At 66.3% G+C, this 9,677-nt stretch overlaps 1 protein-coding gene across 3 annotated transcripts; it reads left to right on the forward strand.

The window, feature by feature from the left end:
• The first annotated feature begins 6 nt into the window (after positions 1–6).
• SLC25A29 (solute carrier family 25 (mitochondrial carnitine/acylcarnitine carrier), member 29) lies at positions 7–8,872 on the forward strand. Of its 3 annotated transcripts, none has more exons than XM_004681576.2 (4): positions 7–189; positions 3,370–3,413; positions 7,125–7,208; positions 7,362–8,872. In XM_004681576.2, the coding sequence occupies exons 1-4, from the start codon at positions 156–158 to the stop codon at positions 8,100–8,102; spliced, it is 903 nt and encodes a 300-aa protein (XP_004681633.1). In that variant the 5' UTR covers positions 7–155; the 3' UTR covers positions 8,103–8,872. The 3 variants fall into 3 exon arrangements, with proteins under 3 accessions (XP_004681633.1, XP_012580174.1, XP_012580173.1); XM_012724720.1 differs by lacking the exon at positions 7–189 and adding an exon at positions 562–591; XM_012724719.1 differs by lacking the exons at positions 7–189; positions 3,370–3,413; positions 7,125–7,208 and adding an exon at positions 7,215–7,225.
• Positions 8,873–9,677: the final 805 nt, after the last annotated feature.

Here is a 9,677-nt window from a genome sequence, read left to right on the forward strand (position 1 = left end):
CCGCACTCCCGGCCGGCTCGAGGCTCCGCGCCTGGAGGCGGTGGCCGGGCCGATTTCCACCCCGGCCAGCCGGGGGCTTCTCCGACGGTGCCCGGCCCGGCGAGGGGCCGGAGAAGGAGGGCGAGGAGGAAGGACAGGCCCGCGGAGACCCGGCCATGGCGCTCGACTTCCTGGCTGGATGCGCCGGGGGTAAGGAGGCGGGCGGCCCCGCTCGGTGCGCGCGGGGGCCCGGGGATGCTGCGCTCCTGCCCTCCCTGGGGCCCGGAGCGAGGCGTCGGGGATGGGAGCCCAGCTTGCTTTCGAGCCTTCCGGCCAGAGACTGGCCGCCTGCAGGGGTCCCCTCCCGGGGGAGAGGGGTAACAGGGCTCTGGTCTCCGGGGCTCGCCTGGCGTGAACTGACAGCAGGCCCGAGGGCGCCTCGCACACGGCCCGCGAGGACCAGTAGCTTTCAAGTTCCCCGGAGCATGTTCGGACGAGAGGTCGGGCCGCGGGGCCGACAGCGTCTGGACCCGGCGTAAACTGGACCGCCGAGAGGATGCCGGCCGGCCCCCGCGCCCTCCTCCTGCTGGGCTAGTGGATGCCCCTGTCGCGGTGCGTGTCCCCATCCGGCCCTAGTTCCCTTCCCGCGCCACCCCGCAGGTGGCCTCCTGGCTGGAGAAGTCGGGGACTGACTCCACCCCCGCAGCCCTCTGAACGGCGGAGGGCACCGGGCGACCCCCTTCGCAGCCTGGCGGAGTGCACCGCAGGGCACTGTCTGGACCCCAGGCGACCGAGTCATGCTTGGGCTTGGCCATGCTTGGGCGCGTCGCCCCTTCCCGGCTGCTGGGACTGCCGGGGTGGGAGTTTGGGCCCTTGTGGGCATGTAGCCGCCAGGGGCACCTTCAGGAGGCCGGCTGGCCTGCATCCTCCCCAGCCGGGTCCCCCACACAGTCCCTGTGCAGTCCCAGCTCACGGCTTGACCGCTGTCTCTTCCCCTTTGACCTTTAGTTTCTCGCTTTTGCTGAGTGTTAATTTATTCAACAGGTATTAATTGGGAGTCAGACTTGGGTGCCCGCTGAGGCCAGCGCTGACCTCAGGCTGCTTCTTCCCAGCACCTGCCCTTCTGCTCTTCCTCTGGCATTGGCTGTGAAGTCTCAGCTCCCTGCCTGCCGCAGGGAGCCCTGCTGGGAGGGTCTAGCTGTGGCCTTTAGTATTTGGACTGCCAGTGCTGCTTCTTTCCGTCTGGGGTCACCTGCAGGGGGCTGTGTCTTCGAATTGAATAAGGGTCCGCAGCGGTGATCCCCATGTGTCTCTGAAATCGGGGCGCAGCCTGCCTGGAAGGTTGGCACCTGCAGCTTTCCGTAAACCTCCCAGGGACAATTGGAGGCCCGAGCTGGGCTCTGGCTCCCCATCCTCCAGGGGCTGTCCCAGGCCCTCAGGGCCCGCCCAGGGCCTTGGGCAGTGTGGATTCCTTCTGTATTTGCACAGGTGTGCTGGGGCTTGGGGCAGAAAATGCATCCTGAGGCCACCCCGCCCCCAGCATGGCCCAGCAGGCCCCGCCCAGAATGCCCTTCTGCCTGGGTGGGCAGGCCCACCTGGGAGGGTTACTGCAGGCCCTGCAGGGCTCTCCCAAGCTCCTGCGCCTCAGGGACTCACTCCTGGCCTTACTTGACTGGAACCTGGGCACAGGGAAGTGGCAGGACGATTTGAAACCACACTGTTTGCTCTCTTGCGGTTTTGAGGTCCGCTCCCCCCTCCCCCCTCAAGGCGCTAGGGACAGTGACCTAATCCTGCTTAACACATGGCTGCTGCCCCAGCCCAGCCCCAACAGAGGGACTCTCCAGGGCCCGGTGGGCAGCATCCTCGCCTTGGGGCTTGGCCCCAGGAACTCCTGCCTGGCCCCTTTGGATTGGGGGTCCTCAGACCTGGAGGCCCAGGCCCCGAGGAGGTGCTTCTGGTGGCCTGGCTCGGTGTGGGTTTCCTGGGGTTCAGGACCTGGGGACGCAGCAGCCATCTTGATTGGCATCATCACTGGCTTCCATGGGGGAGGGATCCAAGTGCTGCTGCTCTGCCCACCGGGGTCAGGGGGCCCCAGCCTTGAGCCTGCGCAGACCCTGGGCTCGATGGAGTCTCCTTCCCTGGGACAGACAGAAGGGGCAGTGAGCAGGAATAAGCTGCGCTGTGGCCTGGTGTCCCCTCCCCCACGACTGCTGCCAGGCGCCTTTGGAAGGTGACGCCCTCGGTGTCCCTCCTGTCCTGGAGGGTCATGGGGTGGGGTTGCCCCTGCGAGGCCCACGAGGGAGGGCCGAAGCCACCGGCTTCGGGGTTGGCAGACCGGGTGGTTTCTGCTTGTGACCTGGCCTCAGCACCCTCTTAGGGCTCCCTGGTTCTCACGGTGACTTCAAAGTTGAAGGTCAGGCTTTGGGGGACTGGGAGCCCTGATGGAGGCAGGCCTCACACCACTGTGTTCCTGCAGACTGGGAAGTTCTGGTGCAGGAGGAGTGCAAGAGTCACCTGCCGGTCAAGGGAGAAGGGGGCTGCAGAGGGCCCGGAGGCTGCTGGAGGCTGTTGCCAGCGCCCAGGCATGTGTGGGCCACTAGCGTCTGGGACCCACAGCTGGGCGGAATGGAGGTCATGGCAGCCCAGAAAGGAGGCTGGAGACTAGGACATGGAAGAAGCATCTGAGATGGTCTCAGAGAAAAGCAGGCGGGGCTTTTGACCCTGGGGACATGAGGGTCCAGGGGATGGGGAAGATGGGGAGGCGTGGCACGGGCAGTGCTTCCTGGCGCAGTGTGCCCTGGGGCTCTCGATGTGCCCCTGAGGCCAGAGGAGGTGGACACTCAAGTCCTTCGAGAACTTGGCTGGCTGGTCAGAGGCAGAGGGAAAAGTCTAACCTGGAGGAGGTTCTGAGCCCCTGTGCCTACTGGGAGGTGTTTGGGTGTTTTAATTCTTTTTAGTTTTTTGTTTTAAGAACTAAGGTGCAGACCAGAGGTATGGGAGTGAGAGGACTCACCAGAGGCAGAGTGGGGAGCAGAACAGACGGATCCACTGAAACCCACAGCTGAGGGGGCAGCGGGGAGGGGTCACTCCCTGGCCAGGATGGAACTTGTGCTGAGAGGCTGGGGCAGCTCGATAGCGCTGAGACTCGGCCAAGGAGGCCCCACCGGGAGGTGTCTGAGGCTCTAGACCATCTCAGCAGTGGCCTGTGCCACCAAGCGGGTCAGCTTTCAGCTGGACAGACCCTGGCTTAACTTGGGTGTCCGACGACCCCTGGACCCGGGGGCCTGGCACACAACAGGTGCTGGGAGCGCCACTTCCGCAGCGCCCGGCCTGCGCCCCGCCTCCCTGCAGGCTCCAGGCATTTGGGTCACCCCGTCCTTTCTTCTCCAGGTGTGGCAGGCGTGCTGGTGGGACACCCGTTTGACACTGTCAAGGTGAGTCAGCACTGACACGGCCGGAGTCCCGCTCCCCGACACTTTAGGGTGCCCCCAGGCTCCGGATTAGGGGCCGAGTCTCCACCGGCCATGCCCTTGCCTCTGTCCTTTTGGGCCTGGACTGAGCATCCAAAGGGCAGCTCTCTGCCCCCAGAGTGCGGAGACCCACACTGTTCTCAGACCCAGCTCCAGGCCCTCTCCTGAGTGCGGCCAGTACTCCCCAGCAGCCGCATCCCTGTCGCGGTGTGCCCTGAGGATGGTGGCCCCGGCGGGTCCTTGGCCGCGCCCCCTCCCACATGCCTGGCTCCTGAGCAGAGCCAAGGACAGCCACATTCTCCAGCTGGAAATGCCTCCCTCCCTCTGCTCAGGGGTCCTTAAACTCACCAAGTCCAGCCTTGTGCGTGAGGGCTGACCTGAGGGGTCGCCCCTGCACCGGGGCACCAGCCCCTGCCGGCCGTTGACCCGGGTCAGGCCCTTCGCCTCTGGCCAGATGTCCTCACCTCAAGATGAGGGGCGGGCAGGACTCTGGAGCGCCCTGCCGGGCCTGGTGCCCAGCACAGTGGCTTGTGCTGAGTGAAGGCCTGTGGGTATCCCTCCCACCCCAACAAGATCATTTGGGGAAGGGGCTGAAGCCAGCGGGGGCCCGGGGGGCCCTGGTCCACAGCCGGATCAGGCCTGGCCAGCCTGGCAGTGTCCACCTCACGCTGGATTTCTCTCATGGTCACATGTTGCAAAGGCCTCTGGCAGCCGTGTCCAGTCAGGCGGAGCCTCTGATTCACTGCCCACGCTGACCTCCCAGCCAGGCTTCTCAAGGCTGGGGCTGGACCTAGCCAGACCCACCCGCCCCTCAGTCAGCCCCGTCAGGCCGGCGCTCTCAGTCCCTCTCCCAGTGCCGGAGCTGCGTCACCCACCACCCTGCCATTCCCCACCCCTTACCTGGCACCTGTGCGCTCATCCTTGAGGAAGCTCCTATGTGACGGTTTTCCGCTGCCAGCACCACCTGGGGCCAAACCGTCTCAAGGCAGGTCTCTCGCTGGTGGGAGAGAGCCTCACCCCGCCGCAGCCCTCCCGACGCCCACCTCGCCAGGCTTAGTTGACCTTATTCATATACTAGTGTGTTAAATGATTTATATTTTTTCTTCTATTTCTCTTCCCCATGGGTTTAATTCAAGGCTGCATCACCCATGGCCTCATTTCTTCTTTCCTTTCTGGCTGTTTCCATGAGAAAGGTGAAGTTTTCTCACTAAACGTGGCAGGTTCATGGAGAAAAGCAGATTCTTTCCTGCCACCAGCACACCCTTTTCCACAATTTGGGCACGTCCCTGAGCGCACCCCTCTGCCCCATGCCCCGCACCCCACATGGTGTTTGTTTCACTGTGAGGGGCTTTTGGACAACTGAGAAATGTTTGCCGAGAGACAGGCACTTTGCAGGCTGCCAGCTCCCACGGGCACGCCGGCGCACGGCTGCCGTGGCCCGGCACAGGAGCAGCGCGCGTCAGGCCGAGCCCTAGAGCTGCCGAAAGACGTGAGGCGGCCGGCCGGGCACAGTCTGGCTCGCCTCAGCGCCGCGGGCCGACGGGCCACCGAGTGGGCAGAGGCCCGGAGAGCCCCGTTTTCAGCTACCCAAAGATTTGCTGTAAGGTCTTTTTGTTCCCCAACACGTGAGACAGACGGTTTGCTGTGAGTGTCGCAAGCGACCTCCCGAGCTCTCCGTTCCACCGCGCACGTCCACAAAAAGGCAGCTAAGAAGATGAGCAAGGCCGGCACTTCCTAAATGCACAAGCTTCCACGTCTCGGCGCTTAGCTTTCCCTTGCCAAAGTACTGGAGGTGGCAGAGACAACGTTTTGTGACCATCATTGAGTCACATCGACTGAAAAAGGCCGGGCTGCCCTCCCCTCCCCCACACCTGGGCAGCGCCGCCTTGCCCAGCCGGCTGCCTGGCTGTGGGCAGCTGACTCCGTGCTGGGCCTGTTCCCGTGGAAATTTAGCACACGGGGACGGACATAAAGGCCCAGCGTGCAGTCCTGTCGCTCTCATGAAGGTCCCCCCCGTCCCTACTGACACCCCCTTCCCCAAGCGGCCCTGTCCTAACTTCAGAGCTGCCCTGCTCTCTCACACCCTCCTCTAGGTCTTAGGGAACCCCCATGCTCTGGGAATCAAGTCCACATCTGACCTCTGTGCCACGTCCTCAGACACACGCCTTAACTCGCATCTGTCCAAAGGTGGCATTCTGGCTGCCTTCACCGCACGGGGCAGGAACCTGGGACAGCGAGTCCCGCCGAATGCCCGGGGGCGGGGCACCACCCTGGTAGGACACGCTGGAGTGCCAGCCCCTCTGTGCTGCGCTGGACATCGCCGTCCCAAAGGCCTGTGGCAGAAGGTGCAGGCCTCGCCCCAGAGCGCGGGGCCACTGCCCGGCCCCCAGCCCCCTCCAGAGTTCCTGCCCCACTAGCAGGGGGCACCAGGTGAGCTTGGGGTTGGGCTCCCCCAGGTAGACTGGGGGGGGTGCCAGGTGAGCTTGGGCCCAGCACAAGTCCTGGGGTGGGGGCTAGTGCAGGGCTGGTGGGGAGGCCTCCAGGTGAGGGGCGGCTGGGGTTGAAGGCCCCGGCCCTGTGGGGAGCCGGGAGCCTCCTGGGCTTGGGTGAATGACCCCTCCCCAGCAGTGGGTCCACTGTACCCATCACTCCCCAAACTATAGCCTGTCACCCAAGACGCTGAGACCCTCAGCTCTAGATATTACCAGATGTGGGCCACTGGGCCACACTGCACCCCCAAACCTGGTCACCAGACTCCCAGAGGGCGAGGACGCATCCCAGGCCCTGGGTCAGACATACCGTCTGGCCTGCACAGGCTCGGGTGCAGGGGTGTGTGTCTGAGAGCTCCCGGCTCTCATGGAGGGACAGGGGAAAACCTTGTCTCACGGAAGCTGAGCAGGAGCCAGCCCTCCCGGCCCAAGTGCAGCACCTGTCTCGCTTTTCTCTGGAGGTCACGCCCCGCTGGGCCCGGCAGGGTGGCCATCCCTGCAGGGGGCAGCCAGCTAAGGAGTGGCCCTGCAGAGACAGCACTTTTTCAAACAGAAAACTTCTGTGAGTGTGGCAGGCCAGCAGCCCAGCCTGGGGGCGGAGCCAGAAAAGGTTGGTGGTTCTGAACCCAGCCAGGCCCCCACAGGGCAGCTCCCTCCCCTAAAGCCTGAGCAACACAGGCCATGTGGCCCTACCTCCCTGACCATGCTGCAAGGCGCCCCAGGGTGCAGGAGTGGCCGCACCCACCCAGCTGAGGTGGCCTTTGTGGGGGGGTTAGGGCGCCCGGCCACCAGGGCCACGTCTGAGCAGAGCTGGGGACCCGGCTCTGGAGAGTGGCTTCACCCAGTTCACCCACCCCCAGGTAGCCCTGCTCCACCTTCATCCCTGCTGAGAAGAGCCCCCTTCTGCCAGGGACCAAGGGTGGGGCCTCCGGTCCCCCGTGACTGACCCCGGGGCTGCGGCTGCACATCAGGCCAGGCATCCGTCGCAGCGGCCAGCAGTGGGGACCCAGCTCAGCCGAGGCTGGCACTGTACTGTCAGTCCATGGCTGCACCCCACTTGTCAGTGGTCTCGGGGACCCCCTCTGTAGCCAGCTGGCTGCCTGTGGATGTCTCTCCCAGAAGAAGCAGGCCCAGCCCCACCCAGAATTCCCCCGCGGGCCCTTTCTTCACTGGGCTCTCCTTGCAGGTGCGGCTGCAGGTCCAGAGCCCAGAGAAGCCCCAGTACCGGGGGACCCTGCACTGCTTCCAGTCCATCATCAGGCAGGAGAGCGTGAGTGGCCGGGGCAGGTGGGTGGAGGGCGCCCCGGCCAGGAAGCCTCGGGGCCACAGGCCGAGTCGGGAGTTGGGGTGGGGGGGAGCCGGTGGGGCTGGCCCTGCGGGCACCGGGGTGCGGGGCCGCCCCGACACCTCTCTGTCCCCACAGGTGCTGGGCCTGTACAAGGGCCTGGGGTCCCCGCTCATGGGGCTCACCTTCATCAATGCGCTGGTGTTCGGCGTCCAGGGCAACACCCTGCGGGCACTGGGCCGCGACTCGCCGCTGAACCAGTTCCTGGCGGGGGCGGCGGCGGGGGCCATCCAGTGCGTCATCTGCTGCCCCATGGAGCTGGCCAAGACGCGGCTGCAGCTGCAGGACGCCGGCCCGGCGCGCACCTACCGGGGCTCGCTGCACTGCCTGGCGCAGATCTACCGGCAGGAGGGCCTGCGCGGCGTCCACCGGGGCATGGTGTCCACCCTGCTGCGCGAGACGCCCAGCTTCGGCGTCTACTTCCTGTCCTACGACGTGCTGACCCGCGCGCTGGGCTGCGAGCCGGGCGACCGGCTACTGGTGCCCAAGCTGCTGCTGGCTGGCGGCACGTCCGGCATCCTGTCCTGGCTCTCCACCTACCCCGTGGACGTGGTCAAGTCGCGGCTGCAGGCCGACGGGCTGCGGGGCGCCCCTCGCTACCGGGGCGTCCTGGACTGCGCGCGCCAGAGCTACCGGGCCGAGGGCTGGCGCGTCTTCACCCGCGGGCTGGCCTCCACGCTGCTGCGTGCCTTCCCGGTCAACGCTGCCACCTTCGCCACCGTCACCGTGGTGCTTTCCTACGCCCGCGGCGAGGAGCGGCCTGAGGACGAGGCGGTGCCCGCTGCCGGCCCCGCCCTGGCCCAGCCCTCCAGCCTGTGAGCCCCGGCTGCACGGGGGCAGGGGCCCCGGGGCCCGGCCCGAGCGCCCCCGTCCTCCGCTGAGACAGGGCTCGTCACACCCTCTCCGCACACCTGCTGCCAGAGGCGGGGCCGTGCAGTGCCCAGCCTGGTGCCTGGAATCTTCCAGAAACCCACCAAACACTCCAGCCCATCCTGGGCTTCTGGCCACCACCTCCAGGGTGTCTCTGGTGCCCCCAGCTGCCCGCATGGAGACTCACTCCCCAGACCTACCTGGATGCGCCCGGAGAGGCAGCCCGGGGCCTCCGGGGTCAACCGAATCCTGCGCCCGCCTGCCTGCGCCCGCCTGCCCACACGCTCCTCCAGGTGGCAGGGACCGGGGCGCAGCCGCCACTCCCTGAGAGGGCGACATGGTGGCCAAAAAGCCCCCAGGCCTCGAGCTGCCCATCTGTGAAACAGGGACGTGGGTCGCCTGGTCAGGGTTCCCCAGGGTGTGCAGAGGGTGGACGAGCCTGGGGAGGGGCCACCAGCAGACGGCATCTCTCCTGGACAGAAGCCCCAGTGCCCGTGTCCCAGGAGGCCGCTGTGTGGGCTGGCTGTTTGGGTCCCTCTGTGCTAAGAGGGTGCTGAGCCCACACTCCAGGGGCGGTACAGGAAGTCCGGTCCTGGCCCCAGTCGCAGCCCGCACGGCGCAGCCATGCTGCTTTTGCACAGGCGAGTCGGGTCACGCGGCCACCTGCCCCGTGTGGCGCCACTGCGGAGATGACCGCGGGAATAAAGTGTTGGATTTTTTTTAAGAGCGTGAGGCTTCCTCTGCGTCCGTGGGTCAACGGGATTCGTTCGCCACCCACTCCCGGAGCCAGTGGCCGCCCTGCTGGGCTTGGTGCCCCCAGACCCTGCTGGCAGCCTGGCCACGGGACAAGCTGGCCCTCGGCCTCCCCATCTGCCAGGCAGGGTCAGGAAGGAAAGCAGGGCCGCCCTCTCGCCCACCGCAAGCGCTCCCGGGGTCTGCTGCCCCAGGCTGGGCTCAGCACGTGGCTGCAGCAGGGGCAGCGAACTGTGGGGTCCTACAGGGGCAGGCACAGAGGGCTGGCGCCTCCGAGGATGGAAGACCAGCCGCAGCGGCCTCAGGGCGCCTTGAGGCTCGCCTCCTGGAGGTCAGCTCCTTGGCCAAAGAGCTGTGTGTCCTGCCGGCCACCCAGGCCAGAGCCTCCCAGCTAGAGGCCTGAGGCTCAGAGCCCAAAGCCACACCTCCGCAGAGGGGTCCCGCTTTCCCTCCAGGAGGGCAGCCAGCTCTCCCGCCCCTTACACCCACTTAACCCCGGCACCAGCCGGTGACGCCAGGCTCCTCTGCAGCTGGGCAGGGGCTGGCTGCCCAGTGACGCCAGCGCAGGAGCAGCCCCTCCTTCCCCTGCCCGAAAGGACCCCACCGGAGCTGAAGAGCCAGCTAGGCCCCAGGGAAGAGGCTGGGTGGCGCTCATGCGCGCGCGCCTGGCCGCGTCGGTATGGCCTGTTCCGTCTCGGCTTTTCTACTGGACGATTCTCTCGGAGACGGCGCTGGCACCCAGGGCCGTGGGGCTGAGACAGACGTCTCTTC

This window comes from Condylura cristata, unplaced genomic scaffold (assembly GCF_000260355.1).
Source record: "Condylura cristata isolate star-nosed mole 26May11 unplaced genomic scaffold, ConCri1.0 scaffold00013, whole genome shotgun sequence".
Taxonomy (NCBI): domain Eukaryota; kingdom Metazoa; phylum Chordata; class Mammalia; order Eulipotyphla; family Talpidae; genus Condylura; species Condylura cristata.

What these genes read in the sequence shown, in the direction of transcription:
- SLC25A29 (XM_004681576.2), top strand. Translation starts at nt 156, where the DNA reads ATGGCGCTCGACTTCCTGGCTGGATGCGCCGGGG. An exon ending in ACCCGTTTGACACTGTCAAG is followed by an intron (nt 3,414 to 7,124) that starts GTGAGTCAGCAC and finishes CTCTCCTTGCAG; the next exon opens with GTGCGGCTGCAGGTCCAGAG. An exon ending in CCATCATCAGGCAGGAGAGC is followed by an intron (nt 7,209 to 7,361) that starts GTGAGTGGCCGG and finishes CTGTCCCCACAG; the next exon opens with GTGCTGGGCCTGTACAAGGG.